Source organism: Mustela lutreola, chromosome 4 (genome assembly GCF_030435805.1).
Source record: "Mustela lutreola isolate mMusLut2 chromosome 4, mMusLut2.pri, whole genome shotgun sequence".
NCBI lineage: Eukaryota > Metazoa > Chordata > Mammalia > Carnivora > Mustelidae > Mustela > Mustela lutreola.
Genome location: NC_081293.1, coordinates 40,719,454 through 40,743,541, shown reverse-complemented (window position 1 = coordinate 40,743,541; position 24,088 = coordinate 40,719,454). Strand labels below are relative to the sequence as shown.

The window sequence follows — 24,088 nt, the reverse complement described above, 5'->3', positions numbered from 1 at the left end:
TTCCCCATGATACTGATTTATCATTTCTCCTGCCCTATGTCCCTTCTTATCTAGAACATGGACTTGAGCAGCTGAAATTCATTTTGGAATCCTGCTTTTTTTCCGTTGACCAGCTGCCTGTAACCTTGGGCAGATTGTCACCTTTCTGGGACCCAATTGTGTGGTTAATTTTAGAATAGAGGATAATGCCTTAGTTCTAGGGTTAGTGCAAGGATTAACAATGGCTGATGTGTACGGATGGTTTCCTGTGTCAGGGCAAGACAGGTGTGTCCTGTGCAGGTCAGTTAAACCCTCCACGCCCTCTCACTAAGACTGTGAAGCCACTTTAGTCACCATCCTGTGTATTGCTGTCTGTCTGACTCCGGAGCCTGTGCTCTGAGCCATTGCTCTTTAATGCCTCCTGCTAAACTCAGACCGAAGGAGCCCACTTTAGGCACCTTAGGCACCTGTCCCATGCATACCCGGAGATAGTGCCTGAATGAGTCTGACTTCTCTTCCTTCCCTTCCCTTCCTACGGTACAACCGTCCTGGTTGCAGACATGTCCTTCCTATGACTGTGGGTGACTGTGTCCTCTTAGGCAGAAGCAGTGCCCGGGAGCTGTGACTATCACCAGGAAAGGCCAGAGGCCCTGGACAGGGCAGGCCGTGTATCTGGTGAGAGTGCCCACTGCACTACAGTCTGGCACTCAGCGCCAGGAGCAGCAGGGAACCAGATGGCGGCACAGCTGCCCTGAGGCTAAAGGTGGAGGAGACCTCAGCTGGGCATCTGAAATAGTGCTTGGAGCTGGGGGAGGAGGTTGGCGTGCAGTCCTTCATTGGGGGAGGGTCCCTGGCCTTTGCTCTATATACCTCCTGGAACACTACCTGCATGGCAGCCTGAAACACAGAGAGGGAGCTTTTCTGCCCCTGGAGCAGGACTGCTCACACTCTGGAGGTAAAAATTAGCCTAAGAGCTTGTCTTCCACTGTGAGCCACCAGCCTGCAAAGTAGTGAGACAAGTAAGTAGGTGTATTTTAGTGGAGCCCGTGCAGCGTGAAGGACAGGGGAGCCCCCCCGGGCCAGGCTGCAGGAGAGCCAGGTGTCCAATACGGGTGCCCTACCACTACCATGCCCTGGAAGCTTCAAGGCAGAGGGATAGGATCAGCATCCTGCTTTATATTCCCGGTTCTGGCCCAGACTGTGCATTCTTCCTTTCTTTTTCTCATTTTGCCATCGTGTGTGTCACCTTAGTCAGCTGGGTGGAAGGTCGGGTGGACAGTACGCTTCAGATTAATGCCAAATGTGTGCACACACGCACACACACACACAGACCTTGCTGCTGCCATAACCCCAGGGAAGCTGCCAGCTGAGCAAGTGGAAGAAAGGCTCCAGAAAGTTCCATACTGAGCCTGGTCCCCTCTCTGCCTACTTCCTGCCTTCTCCCCTCTGGCTGGCCGCTCTGGTTATCAGTGCTAACTTATAGGACTGTTTCAGTCTTGGGGAAGTCTGAGATCTGAACCAGGGGATGGGAAGGTCCTTGATCAGGTCCTTCATTCCAGGTTTTCACTTGTTCTGAACCATGCCCTCCCGAGTGTCTAATTCCCTAATCAGGAGGCAACCTACCCAAATCAGTAGTATAATCGTGTAGGAAAGCCCTTGTGTTCTGCTCTGTACCTGTCCCTCTCTCCCTCATTCCCTCCCTTCTTTCCTCCTTTCCTTCCTTCCTATTACCTATCCTATAAAAGACGAAATGTTTATTGAGCACATAGTATACACTGTATAAATGTAATCTTCACAGCTGCCCTAGGTGGGTCAGATGATTGTCTTTGGTCTTAAGAATGTGTTGCCCGGAGAGAAGATAGGATTTACCCACGTTCCCAGCTAAAATGGCCCAAGGGACTGGCTGGACTGTGCTGGTCTGGGCCAGAGGGGTGCTCTGCAGGCTCTGTGGCCATGGGTCATGTCTGCGCTTCCCTTGCAGGAGACGCTGGGCAGAGTTGCTGAGTCTGGCCTTCCAGCCCTGCTCCTGCAGTGCCTTTATCTCTTCTTTGTCTTTCCTCTGGAAAAGGACGAGCTTTTGGAGAGTGATGTTCAAGTTCAGAGGATGTTTGTGCAGGTGAGTGAAAGGAGGGCTCCCCAGCCCTTGGCCAAGACCTTGCACTGCTTCTTAGAGATGTTTTCATCTTCCTCAGTCATAGCCCCAAAGCAACTCTGTCCTCCCCAATGGTCAGCTCATCTGTCAGTCCCCAGTCTCAGCCAATGCCAACAATCCTATGCATTTGGAAAACAGATGTTCTTCTCTCTCCATCTCATTCCTCCCTGTATCGATAGCCCCTTGTTCTCCCCCAGAAAAGCGCGCAGCTCCTCTACCTCCTGCACTTGGCCCCCACAGCTCCCCTTCCTCCAGGGTGCATTCCCAGGCCCTGCCTGCCCTCCCCAGCATGTGGAGTCCCTATCTCTGGCCCCACCGCGTCCTCTGAGGACAGGCATGCTAACTGATTTTGCATAAGGGTAACCAACATTTCCCAAGTATTTCCCTGTCACTCCCCTCCCCCACACCTTGCCATGGCCTTGCGTCTCTCCCTTCCCCGAGCCCTCTCTTCCATTCCAGGAGGAGTGTAATACTACAGTTCTGATTCCATGTCAGCTAAAGCATGGTCAGTGAAAGTGGTAGTGGGTGAGGGGCTGGCATTGGGACCCTGGGGATCTGGCTCCCAAGAACACTTTGTAAGGTCACCTCCTTCCCCCTCCCAGAAGCTATCTCAGGCTGCTCAATATCAATGTAATTTCCTGGTGTCCTTCCCCATTTTCCCTATCCTCTCTAACTACCAGCAGTAGCTTTTTTTTTTTTTTTTTTTTTTTTAAGCAGAACTTCTCACCTCTTTCCCTGCCCCCTTACCGGCCAGTTCTGCTTTCTCAGGCTCCCAGATGCTGCCGTCTCCAGAGGACTCCTCCCGCCTCTCTAGAGAAGACCTTGGTTGGGAGGGAGGGAAAGGAGGGCCCTGTGTCCTGCTTATCTTTCCGCAGCCAGGGCCTCAGGGCACCGTCTCACAGAGCAGGTGCTTACGAGTTTTTGCAAATTTCCGAGTGCATTTGTGCATTGCATATGTTCATTCATGTTAGCATCGTGTGAGATTCATTCTCAAGCCAGAATCATCATTATCCGAGGTTATCTCACAAGTTCACTTATGGTAGGTCACTCCTCAAGCTGCATTTGTTGGAAGCTTGGGCATCATTTATCTGTATATAAATCACATTCTCAGTGGTGGCAGGATGCAGTCTCGGGCACTTTGACAAGCCCTTACCATGTGGCTTTCCCGTGTCCTGCAGAGAACTAGTGCAACCCTGCCTTCACGGTTCGGTCCATGCATGGGTAGAACATGAGCCAAGTGATAGGCCATGGCTGCGTTCCTGAGGCTTTCCTTATTTCATTCCGCAAAATTATATGGAGCTCCTTCCATGTGCTGCTCTACACCAGACCGGTGGTTCCAGCAGCAAGCATAGTACCCTCTCTCGTCGAGGTGACAGAAAGATGGGGAAGCCAAACAGCGGAAATAATCATGTGATTAAAGAGCAGGCCCCAATTTTTTAAGTGCTCTGAAGGAAAAAATGGAAGGTGTCCTGGGAAATGAGGACAAGGGGACCGGATTTAGAGCAGAGGATGAAGGAAGGCTGTCCAGAGGAATGGCTCTGAACTGGAGTTGAAGGTTGTAGTGGAGGTGTGAAGGGGAAGGAGAGGGGACAGGAGCAGAAATGGTGTCGAAGGGTCCCATGGCCAGCAGATGGGGTCTAGAGCCCCGTTCTGTGGCTGTCCAGCTTGGACTCTGTTACTGCAGTCAGAAGGGGCTAATAGATTCAGATGGAAGGAGCTGTCCATATCTGCTGGAGAAGGAGATCTAGTCAGACCACCCAGAGCCAAAGGGTGGACTGCACACAATCACCCGAGAGAGGAGGTGGGGCTGGTCTGCACAGAGGTCTGTGAGTCATGATGTACCCCAAGTGGCAGGACCATATCAGAAGTCCCTCTGGTAGCCACTGGGAGATGCTGGGAGAGGAGGCATGGGGCCCAGAGAGGAAGTTCTAGGATAACTTCTGTGTAAAAGGTCAACTCTCTTGAGTCAAACCCTTCTTTGTCATTCTGAATTGGAAAGGGTAAAAACTGCTCGCATAAGATGAGGAGTGCAGACCTTAGCCCACGCCCTGTCACCCTTTTCTAGATGGTGCTCCTGACCCTGAGGCTCTGAGGCAGAGGGTGATCCAACAACCCATCCTTTGCCCTGAGACATACCCCTGGGAGCTCTGGAAAAGGAGGGAAGGAATCTGTTACAGGAAAGAGGCTTCCTAACTAGGCATCTTTATTTTTTCCTCCAGATGTTGCTGAACATTTGCTGTGAGTCTCAGGGGCTGGAGAAACTTCTATCAGGAAATGAGCTTCAGTCTCTAGTGATTGCCACTACCTGTCTTCGGGAACACAGCTGCTGTTTTTGGAAGGAACCCACCTTCTGTGTGCTGAGGGCAATCTCCAAAGCCCAGAACCTCGGCATCATCCAGTACTTGCAGGGTATGACCCCCCGGGAGACCAGGGCTGGGATGTGGGCCCACTTTCTACAACGAGACCCTGGAACCAAAAAGGGCATGGACAAACTGAGTCTTCACGGATGCCCATCTTGGCCTAGTAGATGACCCTTTGCTTGATTTCCTTCATAAGAGTGCGTTTATTATTTATTTTGGTGCTCCCTCGGAGCACCAAAGGGGAACTCATTTACTGTGCACATGCTGTCAAACACAGTCCGTGCTGGACCCATTTGTGTGTTATCTCATCTGTGTCTTTGAGATGGATATTAATGCCATTTCATAAAGTGGAAAATGGGGACCAAGGGTGGAAAAACTTGCCCAGCTCCCAGCTCACAACCCCGAGAATCACATTCTAAACCCAGAGATGTCCAATCCAGAGCTTCCGGCTCTGATCTGGGCAGCATATGTAGTGCTGATGCTATAGATTCTGGAACCAGACAGCTGAGCTGTGGACTCTAGGTCTGTCCTCCTGTTCTCATAGCTGAATGACCTTGAGCACTCAAGTGCCTGTGTGCCTCAGTTCTTTTATCTGTAAAATGGGAGTAGTAAACCCTTGCCCTGTGATCTGTCTTTTCTCTGGGGCCTCCTGTAACAGCGAAGCATCAGCTGGGGACAGCTGAGAGAGTTCAACAAATCTACTATTGTAACTGAGCCTGGGACCAAACGTTAGCCCCAGGTTAGGGATTCAAGGCCAGGGCCCAGCAGTAATGGCCCTTAGCTGAGCTGGGTCTGAGATGATCAGCAGCCCAGGTAACCCCTGCAGACTAGAGTCAGAGACCCCTGAGAAAAAGCTGCATGTGTTGGCGGCAGGTGTTTCTCACTGTACCATTATTAACAAAAGAAAATTTGTGCCTCGGTGGGGGAGGTACTGGAGCACTGAGCCCAGGACTCCCTTAGGATCGGAATGAGCAGTTTCCATGGGCATAGAGGCTGAAGAGAAGTTTTGGAAGAAAGGGCTGGCCTGGTGGTTCCCTGTAAAGCCTGCAGCTCTTGGGGCTGACCTGCCCAGCATGCTGACTTTGGGGGGGCATCTGAAGCTTTGCTGCTGAGGAACAGAGCATGTGTGATCTTGTAGACGATTTTCCTGATCCACTGTTGTGTCTTTCCTGGCACTCAGAAGAGCCTTCCACCAGTGAAAGAGCTCTAAAAATAGTGATCCCTCAAAATGCAAATCCAGTGACCCCTCTCTTATGACTCAAATCTTCGCGTGGCTTCTCACAGCTCTGGGTAACCAGCAAGTTCCATGGCTAGGCGCACACTTCTGGGCCCTGGTCCTGCCTTCCTCCCTTCCCTTGCAGCCCACACTTCTGGGGGCCAACCCCCCGGGCACTTTAGTAGTGGAAACACACCACCTTTTTATCCCTCACTTTCTTTAGACTCCTGTATCCTTCCCTGAACTTTTAATCAGGCTGATCTCTGTGCATCTTCTGTGCTGCTTCCTTAAGAAGGTCTTTGTCAGTGCCCAGCTCTGGCACCGTGTAGCTCACGACCTGACAGACCCGCCTGTCCCACCCCTGCTGCATGCTGGGAATTAGGAGCAGCCGGCCAAGACTCTTCCTTCCTCTTCCTCTTTCACCTACTCTCCATCTGGGTCTGCAGAATGGGGCTCTTGGGACGGCACTTCCCACGGGGGAGACTTTTTGTTGACTCAAGTCCCAGTAGAAAAGTGTTTTGAATTAATTTGCATTTACATCTTGATATGTACAGTTTAAAGGAGAGCGGGGAGCAGACGGCTGTGGCAGAAAAGCTACGGCCTCCAAACTCAATAAGGTTTTCTTCCTGCAGCCATGGATTGCATCAAGCTCTCCCTTCAGAACCTCTCCAAGCTGGCGGACAGCCTCCCCGCTCCTGAGGTGAGCGAGGCAGTGAACCTCATCTTGGGCTTTGTGAAGGACTCCTACCCCGTCTCCTCAGCTCTGTTCCTAGAGTTTGAGAATGGAGAGGGCTACCCTCTGCTCCTTAAAGTGTTACTTCGGTAAGTGGTTGTCCTTGGTGGGGGAGAAATTGCCAAAGTCTAGGTCTTTTGGGATGGGTTCAGCCATGAGAAGCGACCTTCCCATGAGCAAATGCTGTAGCTCTTCACAGGTTTATATGGATTCCAAGTACATGCCCTTATACCCAAGGCTGCCATTTGCAGAGTAGCTTTTATCCAGGGTGCTCCCCTTGCCTTTGGTGCTGGGCTGGTGGAGACCTCTGGGGGACTGGCATTTCCTCGGCGTCCCTGTGACGAGTGCCGTGAGCCAACATGGCTGCCCCATCCAAGAAGCCCACAGAGCTGGCCTCGTCTGTTCCCACAGGTATGACGGGCCAACGAAGAGCGAAGTGGACCCCCATCTGGAGGAGCTCCTTGACCTGGTGGTGTGGCTGACGACCTGTGGGAGGTCAGAGCTGAAGGTGTTTGACAGCGTCACGTACCCTCAGCTGGAAGGCTTCAAGTTCCATCATGAGGCTTCTGGTGGGTCATCTTATGTCTCTGGGGGCCTGGCAGTGACTGACACTGTGCCCTACAAATGCTACACTGGTCTATTACTGCCTCTTTGTGGAGAAATGAACACTTGGCTCCTGTCAGGGATTTTGTTGTACCTCTGTGGAGATTACCTATGGATTTAAAATCTCCCCTTTTTAGATTTTTTTTTTTTGATGTCTTGGTGGGATTTAAAGGAAATGTTTGCTTAATAAAGGCAAAGACTCTCTCAGGTAATGGAGGGAGCCTCTGATTCCCCCCCCCCCCACGACCTCTGCTATGATGTACTCTGCAACATGTGCTCCTATACAAGGACTGAAGTCCCCAAGACAGCCACCCAGGCTCTGAGACAGGGCCACCTCCATTCTTTGAGATTGATTGGTTATTTGATTGATGAACTCTGTGGCACCAGTGGGACAAGGCAGGTATCTGCTCCCTAAAACATCACTGTAGAGACAGTCCCACATATACAGAATCATGATCTCCTCCGTAACTGGCTGATAAATGCATCGGGGACAGTGGTGACACCAGGCAGGTGGGTCAGGTCTGTCAGGGTTACTCAGGAAACTTTGCCCAGAAGGAGCCATTCAAGTGGGGTTTCAAGGCTTGGAGTGGATCACCCAGGTAGAAAGGAAGAGGATAAAGTTCAAAGGCAGAAAGTACAGCCTGAGGAAATACATGGAGACCACACACATCTGGGTGAGTCTGGGGAAATGGGCACAGAGACGGGCACAGACCAGAGCGTGGTTTCAGGAACATCTCTGGAGTCTGAGGCAGGGAGGACTAGAGGCAAGGAGTTCTCTGATGGAGAGTTTCCTGGGCCAGAAAAGATGAGGCTTTACCCTCGAGCTAGAGAGAAAGGAAGGGATGGTTTCTGAAGGTGTCTCTGTTTAGCCGCTTGGCTAGAAATGAAACTGACTTTGCTTAGTAATCTTTAGTATCATTGAATCTTAATTGATTAAAACCAACCCTTCAGCCCAGTGCTCCCCAAAGGAACTATAATGAGAGACATACCACATAATTTTAAATGCCCTGTAGCCATATTTAAAAAAATAAGAAGAAACGGGTCAAGTTATTTTTCATAGTATATTTTATTTAACCTAATATATCCAAAATATTGCCATTTCAGCATGTGGTCAATATAAATGATTGTTAGTGGCATTCTTTATGCTGCAGCTTAGAAATCCACCATCTATTCTTACACTCATAGAACACACCAGTTGGGTGGCTGTATTTCTAGGGCTCTGTGAATCACCATGTCTTGGACAGTGCAGCTCTGGCCTTACTCACACTCAGCACAGCTGGCTTTTCTGGACTTTCTCATAGAAATTCACCTACAGGAGCTGGAAAATAGAAACTATAAATGGTATTTCCCAACGGTAATGCAAGTATGTGTTTCTAGGCATGGGCAGGAATTATTCCCTCTTTCATCTTCAGGGGTGACTGTGAAGAATCTTCAGGCCTTCCAAGTCCTACAGAATGTTTTCCACAAAGCCAGCAACCCCATCCTCTGCACCAAAGTCCTAGCAGCCATCAGGATCATGTGGGCCTGGAATGCCCGCAACTTCTTCCTGCTGGAGTGGACCCTGCAGCCCATCTCGCAGTTTGTGGAGATCGTGCCCCTGAAGGCAGCCCCAGTGCAGAAGCAATTCTTCCAGCTACTGGAGGCCCTGGTCTTCGAGCTGCATTATGTGCCCCACGAGATCCTGCGGAAGGTGCAGTGCCTGATCAAGGAGAGCCCTGAGTCACCGTGCTCCCTGGTGGCCCTGCAGAGTGTCCTCAAGATAGTTGTCAGGGACCTTCTCTTCACTGACATCTTCCGGGACTCTGGTCTCCTTGGCTTGCTGCTGGCCCAGCTGCGGAAGCGGGCCAAGATCCTGAGGAAGTCAGGTGCATCCCAGGATTTTCGGGAAGGGAAGGGAGCAGGTTGGTGGTGGGGGGAGGGGTCTGTGTGACATTCTGCCCCTCAGCAACATAACAGAAAAAGTGAGTGTGCCCATGTCACCTGGAATGGGGGGGTGGTTGGAGAATATATCTTGGGGCACTTGGCTTTGCAGAGTGGACAGTCCTCTATTTCCTGTAACCAGATTGATCTTCCCCATGAAGAGGCCAGAGAGATGGGTGTACCTTTAAACAGACTCATGGGGCTAACTCAGGCCAGGGTGAATTCTCAGCTTGCAGATATTTCCTGCACTGAATGGTGTCTGAGTATGTAGCTGGAGAGATGTCAGGGAGGCAAGGGTGCTCCGAGAGTCCTGGGGTTCTGGCAGGGCAGAGGGTATGGCATGTACGTGTTAGGGGGTCAGCTGGTACACAGCCTCCTTTAGGTGCTATCAGGCCCAGTGTTCTCCTACCTGGAGCAGTGATCACTGCTATCCAGTTTCCCCCTCCAAGTCTTGTCCCACTTCTTGTGTTTTGTGTCCTTCTGGGCTCTGCACCTGTGGCTCCTTGGCAACATCCCTTCACCCCTCCCTTGGCCCTGTGCTCTTAGCCTCAGCGGCTTCTGCATCCCCCTGGGGACTCCAGGCTCCCTTCTGTCCAGGCAGGAGTACTCGCTGGCCCCTCTCACTGCCTGACCACAGCCCCAGGCACACACCCTGATGTGGTTTGTCCACGACCCCCACCTCCACCAACCTGCAGATAGGAGCCAAGGTTTGAGAACGCCTTTTCTAGCTCTTCTTGGCTTTCCCACATCTGCCCCTCTGGGCTTTCAGCCTGGAGAAGTCACACCAGGACACTGAATCCCGCCACTTTCCTCTCCCCAATATTTGGTCTTTTCTCCTACTGCACTGGGTGAGAGGGACTGAGGGCTCTCTAGCCATTGGCTGCTTTTGGAATTGGGCTTCAGACTCAAGCTGATGTCATCTGTCTGTTTGTTCTCTGGGTCTGTCTGAGGGGCGGAAGCTGAGGGAGAGAGTGTGGGCACTGGGGTCAGACAACCCTGGACGGAAATCCTGGTTATGTTACTTAGGAGCTGAGTGATCCTGAGCAAGTTCCTTAACCTCTCTGAGCCACTTTCCTCCTGTTAAATGGGTACAAGAATGTCTACATCATAAGGATGTGGTCAGCATTAAATGAGGAAGTACTGAGGTCCCCTTGCTGTGCCTGGAGCATCACAGGTGCTCAAGAAATGTTAGTTGTCTTCTCCCCTGCAGCTTCTGTGGCAATGCATGGAGGACTGAGACAGACAGGCAACTCTGGGATGCCTGGAAGGACTCACATCTCCCTGGGAGTGTTTGTAAATCGGGTCAAGATGGTGGATGAGGAGCTCCCTGCTTTACATATCTGGGCCTCTGGGCTGGGCCTTGGAGACCATCCCACCATATGCTTTTTTCCACTGCCCTTCACATAGTGTTTTTGTTTAATGTTTCTGTTGAATTTGCTTTTAAATCCCATCTCCAGACCTATGACCATTCCCAGCAGAATTTGAACTTTTTTGTGAGCTGATGTATTCGGTCTTACTTTGTGCTTTCTATTGTCTTAGTGTTCTAATGCTAGTTGTATTTCATTGTTATAATGTCTCATGTCTAGTGTTTCTGTTGTTTCTTATTTTTCTTAGATAATTTGTCTCCTGGTTAATAAACTCTACCTTTAACCACTCATTCAGTCATTCCCCAAATAGGTATTGGGCTTTCCTCTTGTGTCAGGCACTTTTCTGGCACTCAGGATTCAACAGCGGACACACAGGCCTGGTTTGCCTTCATGAATCTAATAGAAACACCCATCCATTCCAGAATTTGGCAAGCCCCTCCACACCTCAAGTGGGAGCTGGCAGTCCTCCCTCCCAGGCATGAATGGCAAAATATAAAACTGTCCAGAGGAAATTCAAAGAGGTGGGCTTTGGACATTGTGTAGAGTAGTAGTCCTCAAAAAGTGGTCCTTAGACCAGCTCCATTAACATCATCTGGGAACTTATAAAAAATGCAATTATAGCATCCCACCTAAGACCTCCTAAGCTAGAAATTCTGGAGAGGAATTTCAGCTTCCGATTTTAGCATGCCCTCCAGGGGATTTTTTTGTGCTTAAGTTGGAGCTCCAATGGTTATAGGAAGTAATATGGTGACTTCTTCTGAATTAGGATGTACATTCTCTTAAAATAGAAACATTATGTTCTCATTTCCTCAAAAGTATAGGAAACTAATGGAATCAGAGATTTGGGGCCATACCAGGTGTACTTAAGATTTTATTTATTGCTTCTTAAATATGGCAGGAAACAAAGAGTCCATGCTTGGTGTTCAGGATACAGAAAGAGAACTGACCTGTGTGATGCTGAGAACTGTGCTCACACTTCTGAGAGGCTCAGTACGGAATGCAGGTAAGCAGGGACACCAAACTCGTTTTGTCACTGCTGGGCAAAACATTAACTGTCTCCCATGATTTATGTCCGTGCTGCCAGGTTTAGCCAAGGAATAACCAACATGAAAGCTGTGGCTAATGTCCATTTGCTGGTTGATGTCCAGTGATCATCAGTAACTTGGTAGACATCTTGATTGACAAATTTTACTTTTAAGATCATTGAATAGAGTTGGGATAGAGTTATCTTAAAGTTATGAGACCACATAAATTACCCTCTTTCAAGTAAAATCTATGAATATCCTGCTGCATGGACTAAGTTGCTTTTCAAAAAAATCAGAATTGTAAAATGTAGGTAAAGAAAACTAGCCATACTTTTTTTTTCTTTTTATTTTTAATTGATTTATTGTCGATTTATTGATAATTGACAATATAATTGATAATCGATTTTTTTTTAATGGTTACATTTCTTCCTTTGGGTTTTTTTTTATTTTTTTATTTTTTATAAACATATATTTTTATCCCCAGGGGTACAGGTCTGTGAATCATCAGGTTTACACACTTCACAGCACTCACCAAAGCACATACCCTCCCCAATGTCCATAATCCCACCTCCTTCTCCCCAACCCCCTCCCCCCAGCAACATGGGGGCTTAAGTGTGTACGAGAAGAATAAATGAAACAAGATGGGATTGGGAGGGAGACAAACCATAAGTGACTCTTAATCTCACAAAACAAACTGAGGGTTGCTGGGAAAACTAGCCATTTTTAAGAGGCTTCCAGCCCCTGATAAGCTCAGTAGCTCCATCCATACAATACATTTTTAGCTTCTTATGATCCTGTGACTTCATGTTTTTTTAATTTGGTGCATTAACTATGCATGTGTATACGTTATGTTACGAAGCAGATGTATCAACAAAATGACATCATTGGTTTGGTGATTTAGGGTGTCTTTATCTGAGCCCCTCATAGATCAATGATACCAAATGTAAATAATTATTTCATATCCAGAAACTCTGTAATGTTAGACTATCAAAGATTCCCTGGTGGTACTGGTTAAAATGCATATTCCTAGGCTCACTCCCAGAGATTCAATTAGTAGCCGGTCAAGGTAGAGCTCAGGAATCTTTTTTTTTTTTTTTTTTTTTTTTTAAAGTAGGCTTCATGCCCCACTCGGAGCCCAGTATAAGGCTTCAACTCAAATTCATAAGATCAAGAGTCAGATGCTTAACTGAACGAACCACCCAGGCACCCCACGGACCTATGTTAAAATAGTCTTCCAAGATGATTTCCATGTAGGGATGCCGGGCCCATAAGTGGCAAATTCCTGTCTCATGGAGCCAACCAGCTCAAGTCCACGTCATGCTGCTTGAATGATCTGATTACTTCCTCGTTCTTATTCCACACATGATCACACCAAATATCAATCCTGCAGAGGGAATTCTTAGGATTACTTTTAAGCAAAAGTATGCCACTAGACAAACTTCTTTCATCCGTCCCTCCACTTCAGGAAACTAGCTCAGAATTATATATGTTCGTAATTTTAATTCTGGTTTGTTTTCAATATGAATTTTGGCAGAGAAGAGAGAGAATCGCCCTTGGCCCTGGATTAGGGTATGAACTGGCAATAAGGGATAGAGGTATGATCTAGTTAACATTTATGTTAGGTAGGTTCCTAAGAAAAATTCACTGAAAATTTTTTAGAAAAAAATTTCAAAAGCAGAATTTTCATTCAATTAAAAAAAAGGTATTTTGTTTGTTTGTTTTTGTTTTTTAAATTTCTCCAAAGCTTCAGCTTCTCTTTTCCTCTTCTCATGTAACAGTGGGTATAGATTTTGAAAATTAAAAAAAAAATTATTGGGAAGAGGACACACATATAAAGGGCACAAAACACACTTGGATGTTGAAAGTGAAAGCCTTCTTGTCATTAAAATGAAGGTGCTGAGGCCCCATGGCTCTAGCCCCATACTGTCTGTCTGGTCCTCAGTTGTCCTCAAAGACCACGGCATGGTGCCCTTCATCAAGATCTTCCTGGATGATGACTGGTACCGGGGAGCCTCGCTCAGCATCCTGGAGCAGCTGTCCGTCATCAATGCTGAGGAGTACATGAGCATCATTGTGGGCGCTCTCTGTTCGTCCACTCAAGGCGAGCTGCAGCTGAAGCTGGATCTTCTGCAGGTGATGTCAGGTCTCCCTTTGCGACAGGCTTGCCCGCGGACAGGTGGCCGGTAACAGGCGTTCACACGGGACATTCCCTGGGTCACTGTATTGTCCGCGTAGGATAGCACTAGCTGCTATCGCCAAGGAATCCCACATCCTTCGTAGCCCTGTCAGGCGTTCCCTTTCTATGTCTAGTCCAACCAGGGATGGAGGGGGATGCCATGCAGGGACCACTGTCACCTGCGCATCTCATCCAGCCAGGAGACAAAGGAGCACGGAGAGTTGCATGAGGTGTTCTTCAGGCCTGCAACCCTGCAATGGGCTCACTTCTGTTCAACTTTCTTTGTGAACAACTCATTTGGATATGAGGGGAGCCAGGAACGGTAGTCAGGCTGGGCAGCAACTTCGCAGTGACACGGTCAGCTGGGGAAGTGGAGTCTGAGTCAGTGGTGGCCAAGCAGCCGCCTTGTTTACTTGACCAGCATTCAGTGAGTGTCTCCCTCCTGGCAGCGGAGGGCCTGGGACACAAGGCCATCCACGAGCTCCCAGATTTGGGCTCATAGGAAGTGAGCCATCATTGCAGTGCTGTGTGGTGATGCCCCGGAAAGTACTGGGCACAGGCTTAGCCACGGGAGCAGAGGACTAGGAGAGCCCAGTCCCGCCCCACGTATTGAGGAAGGTTTGCACAGGGGTTAGTGGAGCTAGGACGAGAATGTAAGGGGCCGACAGAGGCCTGGCCATGGAGGACACAAGGGGAGGAGTAAAACCAGGGTGTCATTTGTGGGTAATCAAGACAAGTGTAGGTTTTTGTTTCTGAAATACTGTTAAGGATCATCAAACAATCGTTACACAGTTAAAGTGGTAACACCTGTCTCACCACCATCCCTTCAACAATTCTGTTGTTGCTCTTCCATTCCTTTTGTCTTTGAGGCCTTACAGTTTTAAAGATTCCCTTCCTTTTGTTGTATGCTGTTGAAGAGAAGAGCAGAGGAAAATGCGAGTATCCCCCAGGGACCTCTCAAATACATGGGCAGCACAACTCCATGCACAACACATGCTCGTGTCTCCGTGATATGCTGCCTTTGATCACTGGTGAATTAAAAAAAAAAAAATACAGAGTTGCTCTGACTTCCAAAATTAAACCAGCAGGCTTACTCAGCCATGACTATTTCCATACAAAACCCTTCTAACATTTAGAGAATGGTGCTTGGTTTCTTTTACCTACTTGCTTCTCCACAGAGCCAGTCACTGTCACATGACTGCCGGAGATGTGTGTTCCCATCGCCACATGGCCTGAGCCGGCGTGCTTGGCATGGCCAAAGCATCACGAGAAGCCAATCCCAAAGGACAGAATGACCATAATTACCACACATTTCACAGATGACCAGAACCAAAGCAGTGATTTAGTTGTAGAGCCAAAGAAATCAGCTTTAAATGAAATAAAACCAGACTTACGTGAAACAAAAAGTTAACTGTCTTGAAAGATAAAGATACTAGAGTCCCATGATGATGTGAGGTAAACGGACAGAGAGGGCTGTGTGAGAGACAGTAAGGGGGAGAGAGATATCAAGAACTGAAGGCAGTTTATAGCTTGGGAAGACTTTAGCTTCCTATGATCCAGTCTTAATGTTCCAGCAGAGACATGGCCAGAAAGCATCTAATACAAATTATGAGTTGAGCTTGAATCTGAGACTAATGGCTTAAAATCTGGGGATCTTTCCTCTTTAGCATGCTATTATTACATTTTTTTCTCACATGTCTGTCTTCAGCCTGATTCACATGAGCCTTGCTGATAAGCAACAGAGAAGGCATATGACCAAAGTCGTGAGGACTTGGGTTTCCTGGAGGATGAATCATTGAAATCCCCATCTGTTTCTGGTATTTTCATATTGCAAGTCCAACAGATCCACAGAGGGGAAAGTTTTGACTTTCCTTTGCTTGGCGAGAACAAGTGTTTCTATGTCCGTTACAGAGTACTCTGCATTGCTCGTGAAAAGTTCATCTTCTTTGCTGTGCCGCCCGGAGGCACCTTATTGGAGTCCTGCTACCCTTGGGTAATGGGACTGCATTTTTAGAATTAGCAATGTAAAGTCTTTCTGGTGTTTTACAGATTCAATATAGTTTCAGAATCATGCTATCAAGGGATTAACACTGTGTAAGCTTATTTAACAAAGTCATACCCTGTTGTTCAATGTGCCATCTTCTCCATGGGTGCTGGGTCACTGCTGCATGGTTGCAGGGTGGTGCCTGGAGCTGCCTAGGGCTCTCCCAGGACTTTGTTGCTCTGGTGGGTGGTGCGGAGGCGTGGGGCTGTTCCCGCCTGGCCCCCCAATGAGTCATGTGAGTGACTCTCCAATGTTTGCTGGAGTCTGATATAAAATCTGTATTTTTTCTAAACATCTTGGGAACCTGCTGGAACTTTAGAAACAAAGATGGCAAATTAGCTCTTTCTGGCTGGATCTCGCTCTTTAGAAGCTGCGCGTGGACTCTGCCCGAAGCCCTGGGCCTGCAAAGTGAGTCAGATGTAGGATGAGGGGAAATGATGGAGTAGGGTGGCCTCAAAGGTAGAACCCTCAGTCCTCCCTCTCCAAGGTTTGCCATCTCTGACATGCATTTCTATCCAGGTGGGACCTTCACTTCTTTTCTCTGAGGCAGTTGGGCAGCAGCTTTGGAGGAGAGAATTCCTCCAGAAACACCCGCCTTCGGGCAGTTTCCAGAATCCAGGTGGCGCTTTCATACCAACACACAAGCACATGTGACTTCACCACCTAATCCTGGCAAATGATAATTGAGTTAAAGAATAATGTAAGCAAATGAATTTCCTCCCCACTGCCAGTGGGACTGTGATTGGGTTATGCACAAATTCAGATTGATCTGCTAATATACATTTAGCTGTTCAACTCTGGGCTTAATCACATTACCTCACGAGTCTTCCAGCATGACACATGGAAAATTATGAGGAATAACACATAATAGAATGTGAAATAAATCCGGTTAGTCCTAATGTCGTTAACGCTTTGCAGCAGACATCCATTTTATAGATTCAAGCTGGAGGGATACTAACTCCGAGACGATGACATGGTAACTGAGTTAAGGAGGAGAAAATGTGCTTAACGTTGACCTTTCTTGAAATGTGTCAACCCTAGCCTGATTACTTTGACTTCAGCTGATTAAATTTACTCCCTTCCGCAGGCTTGCAAGCCCCGGTGATGCATTGCCACGCAAAGTTGAATGACAGTAATGGAGACCCTCCTCCTAGGCCCCCAGTTCCTGACAAATCGTTTCCCGAAGTAGCACAGTATTTATTTTCCTTTATGATAGAAATGTTTCTCTTTAGTTGCTATGAAATTAAGCCTTTGTAATTGGATTTTGGACTCTTTACTTTATGACTCTGCAAATATGAAATTAACCCCATCCCAAGAAATAATAGAGCCGTCTAAGTTCTAATGAGATTACCCCCATTTTAGATAATGATTTTGAATTTAATAAATCAAACAAAGCAACAATTAAGGACAGCCATTTCTTTCTCCTCCCCCCTCCCAACAGGAGGAGAAAGGAGCCATCTAGGAATTACAGGGGACAGACCCTCTGCGAGACACGGGTCTTAAGAAGGACTTCATTGGGTTGTTCTGTTGTAAAAGTATCTGCTCTCAACACTCTTTGAAGTATAGAGTCCTTTTGAATGATATCTGGTGTCAAATTAGATGATTGGAAGGTGGCTTCTTCGATAAGAGGGGAGTTTGGTGGTCACCCAAGTGCCTGTAATTTGATTTGTTTGCTTTTTTATCATTTTCCCTTTTTCATACTTGTTTTGTCATGTGTCCTTGTGATAAATGGCATAGTTTCATTCAATTCATTTACCTTCAACAAACTCCTACTGGCTCTAGGAGACACAGAAAGCATTCCTATCAGTTTAGAGGGTTTGACATCCTAGAACTTAAAATTTCCCAATGTCTTGGTGATTGGTGACCAGGCAAAAGGCCATGCTCTACCGTATACCAGTGCTCATCCTTTTACATGGAATGTCAATTGGTGGGAAGAACCACCACCACCAACACACTTCAAGGTCAGAGTGGGTTTCCAACTTGGTGGAAGAAATAATATTCTGTTGGGAGTGAGTTGCTCCTACAAGGCAGGCACAGGTGGAGCAGATCTGTGTGTGGCTTGTCCTGGCCCCAAGTCCCATGGTGGTGCATAGGGACAGGCTGCTGCTGCTATGATGCATCCACATGGAGAAAGGCCTTGCTTGTCTTGAAGGCTTAGTGTTGCTCCAGTGGCTAGTGGGGAGACATGGGGTTGAACTTCACACTCACTAAGCATCACCCTTCTGGAGAACCTGTTTTAACAGTCTACATGCTTCTTTTGAGGACCTGCCTATAAAATCAAATTTCCCTGGGTTTTGAGCCAAATTCAGAAGTAGGCCATATATTTTCCTCCCTTCTTTCTTTCCTTCCTTCCTTTCTCCCTCCCTTCCTTCCTTCCTTCTCTCCCACCCTCCCTCCCTCCAAAACATTTGTCAAACCTAATGTACACCACACACTGTCCTCAATGAATGGCACATTGTAAGTGCTCAATAAATGTTTGATTTTAGAAGGAAACAAAAGTTTGTCTAGGAATAGCTCAGTGACCTGGAGAAGGCAGATTCTGCCATGAATGTTATGATAGCCTAAAATTCACACGTGCTCTATTCTATAAGCTAGAGTTATGCTTCCTTCCTTTAAACGTTTCTCTCCTCTACCTTGATTCCTTCATATTTCCACACCAGATATCAAGCCGATTCACTTTACCATCTTTCTTCATTTAACAGAGGCACTCATGTTTGCATAGAAAGGGAGACACATAATGATAAGCTACCTTATGGCGATTTCACTGTGAGTCTTTGCAGTACAAGGGATGGCTCATCCCACTTATTCAGCAAACATTTATGAAGTGTGTGCTACATTCCATGGCATGGAGTTGCCTGATTTCACAGAGCTTCAGTCTAGTGGAGGGCTGAGACAATTTCCAAGTCTCTTCATGGCAGCGTGAAGAGAGTCTGGTTCAACAACGGACAGGGGGCTGTGTGAGCCCTTGACCTGGGGGCAGTACAATTCAGCGGTCAAAGGACACTTCCTGGAGGGAGATGCATCGAAGTTAAGATCCAGGACAGGAAACCAGTGCAAACCCTGAGCATAGGCCTTGGCAGCATTCATTTGAAAGGAGGCACTGAGGGGAAACCTAACTAAAAGGAAGAGGAACAAGGTGGATACGGTTTCAGAATCACTCTCAGGTAGCCCGCTGCTCCCACAACTTGACCAGGGAAGAGCACGTGCAAGGCTTTGGCAGTGGTGTGCGGGAGCTTGACCTTAACAAGCTGCCTCCTGGGCTTTCCTCATTTTTATCCTGTTGGTGTTTCAGTCTCTCCTCAGGATCCTGGAGACCCCCAAAGGCCGTGCTGCTTTCAGAGTGTCCAGTGGCTTCAATGGACTCCTGTCGCTGCTCTCTGACCTGGAGGGGTCACTCCAGGAGCCCCCGCTGCAGACGTGGGCGATGGTGTCCCCCAGCCAGACCCTGGACCTGGTCCTGCACACCCTTTGTGCCTTATCCGCGGCATTGCACCTGGACCCCGTCAATGGTGACTTCTTCAAGAGGAATGGGCTTTTTGAGAAGTTGGCGGAAGACCTCTGTTTGCTGGGCTGTTTTGGAGCCCAGGAGGAAGAGGGAGCCCCTCTGCACTCCGGGGCAGACACGAAAGCCAGGCCATTTGCTGATTTGCTGAGTGTGGCCTTTACCTCTACGAGCCCATTCCCACCCAAGATACAGAGCTGCCTCCAGATCCTCAGCTTTCTGGACAGCATGGCCAGTGGCACCCTTCACCTGCGCAGAGACCTGAAGGAGTCCCCAAGAGCTGGGCAGGACCCAGTTGTGAATGCCCAGAAGGAAGAAGCTGGCAGGGATGCCCAAGGCAACTTCAAGCAGTGGCCAGATCTGGAGGAGAGGTAGAGCTTTGCCGCCTGCTTCTGTAATTGGGTCATGAATGCCTTGCTCTCTCCCGTTTTCTCCCCAATATCCTGTGCATGTGTAGTAGGTCAGAAGCCTAGATCTTCAAACTGGGGTGGTGGTGGGACATGTGTGGGAGGGTGCACAAATGTCACGTGTCTTTCTTCCCTTTAAATTAACTTTGACTTAAATCTCCTCTACTGTGGGAGCTGGCAGAGAACCAATCTGAGTCAATACGTGGTTAGAGGATGCTTTTGAGTTATACAAGAACTGGGGGGCTTCTCAGATCTTGGAAGCCAAGGGCAGAACTCTGCTGATAAGCTCACTTTCTCCACCGCCATCTTTGCTGCTGCTCCGGGGAGACTTGGTGCCTGTGCCCAGCCACCCTGCTGTCCTGGGCAGCCTTTGCCCACACCCCCGCGCTGCCATGCCTCTGCTTTGCCAGAAATGAGGTCATTTGACTTGCAGGATGACCACAGTAACCTTTTCTCCTATTCTTTCTGGCTGCTTTCACGTCTCATAACAAAAACAGTCATCTCTGCTTACCTCTCAGGGCCTTCTCCTCCATGAGCCCAGACTTTTATAGACAACGCTCTACTTTCATTCCCACAAAACAGACTTCCACTAAAGCGATTGAGCACAAAGAGCACTGCTCCTTCCTTTGGAAATGCAGGGGAAGAAAATGAAAGAACATAACAGCAATAGTGGGTTATCGTATTTTTTTTTCTTTTTAAGATTTTATTTATTTATTTGTTTAACAGAGATCACAAGTAGGCAGAGAGGCAGGCAGAGAGAGAGGAGGAAGCAGGCTCCCTGCTGAGCAGAGAGCCTGATGTGGGGCTCGATCCCAGGACCCTGGGATCATGAACTGAGCTGAAGGCAGAGGCTTTAACCCACTGAGCCACCCAGGCACCCCAATGGGTGGGCTATCTTTTTTATTCTCCTCAGGTAGCAATGACAAAACACAAATTAATATTGCAATAAACTATCTTGCCTTCTACCTCTCCACACTGTCTGACCTTTGCTGCCATGGCTCTCCCTTCTGAGAGACGTTGTACCCATTTATCCAAAGATGTTGGATTGGCCGTGCAGCAGTGCTGGGGGTTGTTGGTGAGGGGGACGAATGCCAAATCTCCAACCATGTAGATAATCATATCATTGTTCTTGTTTCTCCAGCTAATCTGCTAAATTAATTGGTTTTCTAACCTTGCATTTGTGCAGGCACCAACTTGCTCATGAAGTATTTATTGCTGCCTTTGATTTGCTGATTTTTTTTTAAATTAATTTTTTATTTTTTATAAACATATTTTTATCACCAGGGGTACAGGTCTGTGAATCACCAGGTTTACACACTTCACAGCACTCACCAAAGCACATACCCTCCCCAATGTCCATAATCCCACCCCCCTTCTCCCAAACCCCCTCCCCCCAGCAACCCTCAGTTTGTTTTGTGAGATTAAGAGTCACTTATGGTTTGTCTCCCTCCCAATCCCATCTTGTTTCATTTATTCTTCTCCTACCCACTTAAGCCCCCATGTTGCATCACAACTTCTTGAAAAGGACTTTTGTTCATGAAAAAAATTGGCCTTTCACGCTCTTTTCTTGACTATTTTCACTATCAAGTTTATGGTAGCTGCCTAAAGTGAGTCGGGGCAGTGTTGTCTCTTCTATTCTCTGGAAGAGTTATATAAATAAAGATCACTGTTCTTATTCCTTAGCTTTGTGATAGAATTTGCCAGTAAAAACCTCATAAGCCCCATGTTTCCTTGTAAGAAGATTTATTTTTCTGAGAATAAACTTCTTGAATCATTCTCAGTAATTTTTCATGTTCATTTTCCCATTCTGAGTTCCAATTTACTGGCTGGTATAAATAAGGCTGTTCCCAATATCCTTTTAACTTTTTGCTCCTGACATCATTTGCTGCTTTTCTCTCCCCTGCACCCCTACACCCCAGCATTCTGGACAGATTTTTATTTATCAGCATTTCTCAGGGGCCAACTTTCAGCTTTTTATATCTCTCATACGTACTTTTTTTTTTTTAAATATTTTATTTATTTGACAGAGTTAGAGAGAGAGCACAAGTAAGCAGAGCGTCAGGGAGAGGGGGAGAGAGAGAAGCAGGCTCTCTGCTGAGCAGGGAGCCTGATGTGGGGCTCGATCCCAGGACCCTGGAATCATGACCCGAGCTGAAGGCAGCTGCTTAACCAACTGAGCCACCTGGGCGCCCCACATACGTACGTTTTAAATTTCTGTTTTCATTTGGTTGTTCTTATTATGTCCTCAACTTTCTTTGGGTTCATTCTGGTATTCTTCTCTTTAATTTAATTGATTAGGAGACTTCTTAAATGCAAATTTTTGTCACTTTACTTGAGCTGTATCATGCAACTTTCATTATGTTGCACTTTTGATATTATTTAGTCCTAAATATTTTAATTTCTTTTGTGACTTGTAGTTTGATTCTTGAGTCTTATTTGAATTATGAATTTCCAAAGTTACAGAGTATTTTTGGTCATCTTTCATTGTTGTTGAGTTCTAATTTTATCATCATGAGAGAAGGTGGGCTGTATGATGGCCATGCTCTGAAATTAGTTGAACTTGACCTTGTGGCCTCCCATGTGACTAATCTTCATAAGTGTTCCATGGGTGCTTGAAAAGAATGCATATTTTCCAGTTGTAAAACTCAGTGTTCTATTTCTGTCCTTTACATCAAATTCATCTATTGTCTTCTTCAAATTTTCAGATTATTTAATCTGCTTGATACATCACTTACTAAGCTGTCTTAGATATTTTTCATCGTAGTGATAGATTTGCCAATTTCTGTTCATTTTTGCCTTACATCTGAGGATATTGGAATCACACATCTTGATAATTTTTACATCATCTCATGGAATCAGAAATTTTTACCTTCTATGGTGACCCTCTTTATCCCCAATAATATATTTTGCCATAAAAACAATTTTGTGTAACCATAAAAAGGCTATGCTAGCTTTCTTTTGGTTAGAATGTGCCTGGAATTAAAAAAAAAAAAATTCTATTGTTTCAGGCTTTCTGGGTCCTAATGTTTTTGGTGTTTCTTTTGTCAACACTAAAGAGTTGGTTTTGTTTTTGCTTTATTTTGTCATTTAACCCAGTGTGGTATTTTTTGGTTATGGAAGCATGTGCTTTGTTTACATTTTTATAATTACTAATATGTTTGGAATGATTTCTACTTTGCTATTTTGTATTTTCCATGGTCCCCCTTTTTCTTTTGATTTTTTTCCTTGTCTTCTTTTGAATTATTGGAATTTTAATTTTTTAATTTAAATTTTCCCATTGACTAACTTGGATCTTATACTCTCTATTAGTCTTTTAGTGATTGCACTAAAATAATTTAAGAGTTCTCTTCATAATGTTTAATCCTTTACTCTGTTTACCATTGCTATTTATCTTCATCCTCTTCCCAATATATATGTGTTCCATGTGTAATATGTAAACTTAATTCAACTCTTAAATGTACACTTACATTTCCAATGTATATATTACTGTTGCCTAATATTAATTTTGGGCCATGATCAATCTAATCTAAATCTAATTTTAGCAAATCCAACAAATAAGGCATGTATTCATATATTTTTTGTTGAGGTATAATTGACATATAACATTATATTACTTTCAGGTATAAAACATAGTTATTCAATATTTATGTATACAAATATTTTAAAGACTATATGAGAGAGAGAGAGAGAGAGAATGCTTGAGTGGGCTGAGGGGCAGAGGGAGAGAATCTCAAGCAGACTTCTCACGGAGTGTAGAGCTCGACGTGGGGCTTGAGCTCACAAGCCTTGAGGTCAGGACCTGAGCAGAAACCAAGACTTGGATGCTCAACCAACTAAGTCACCCAGGCACCCCTCAGTATTTGTATATATTGGGAAATGACCTCCACAGTAAGTCTGGTAATTAGCATCCATCACCAAACTAGTTACAATTTTTTTTTCTTGTGATAAGTGCTTTTTAAGTTTTATTCTCCTTGCAACTTTCAAATATACAATATAGTAATATTAACTGTAGTCACCACCATTAACTGTAGTCACCATCAACTGTAGTCAAATATACAATATAGTAATATTAACTGTAGTCACAACTGTAGTTGTACCTTATGTTCCCATGACTTATTTATTTTAAAACTGGAAATTTGTACCTTTTGACTGCCTTCACTTATTTTGCCAACCCTGTATGCCTTGCTTCTGGCAACCCTCTGTGTAATCTTTATATCTATGAGCTCTTTTTTTGTTTTTAGGTTTCATATGTAGGTGAGATCATATGGTATTTGTCTTTCTCTGAAGTATATCACTTAGCATAATGCCCTCAAGTTCCATCCATGTTGTCACAAATGACAAGACTTCCTTCTTTCTTATGGCTGAATAATATTCCACTATGTATTTGTACCACATCTTCATCCATTCATTTAATGATCACTTAGGTTGTTTCTGTACCCTGGCTATGGTAAAGAATGCTGCAATAAACATAGGGGTACATGTATCTTTTTAAGTTGGTGTTTTCACTTTCTTCAGATAAATGTCCAGAAATGGAATTACTGGATCATATGGTAGCTCTATTTTTAATTTTTTGAGATATCTTCATATTGTTTTCCATAATGGCT

At 46.2% G+C, this 24,088-nt stretch overlaps 1 protein-coding gene across 8 annotated transcripts in view; it reads left to right on the top strand.

Moving 5' to 3' along the window:
* Positions 1–24,088, top strand: part of WDFY4 (WDFY family member 4) — a 276,628-nt gene that overhangs the window by 30,486 nt on the left and 222,054 nt on the right. For all 8 annotated transcript variants that reach the window (XR_009352550.1, XM_059169641.1, XM_059169642.1 and 5 more), the window contains exons 5-12: positions 1,961–2,095; positions 4,351–4,540; positions 6,340–6,529; positions 6,852–7,009; positions 8,456–8,908; positions 11,229–11,333; positions 13,298–13,488; positions 18,868–19,448. Coding sequence is in view for 7 of the 8 variants with exons in the window: in XM_059169641.1 (XP_059025624.1) it covers positions 1,961–2,095; positions 4,351–4,540; positions 6,340–6,529; positions 6,852–7,009; positions 8,456–8,908; positions 11,229–11,333; positions 13,298–13,488; positions 18,868–19,448 (2,003 nt within the window). In the remaining variant the exon portion in view is untranslated. The remainder of the gene's footprint in view (positions 1–1,960; positions 2,096–4,350; positions 4,541–6,339; positions 6,530–6,851; positions 7,010–8,455; positions 8,909–11,228; positions 11,334–13,297; positions 13,489–18,867; positions 19,449–24,088) is intronic.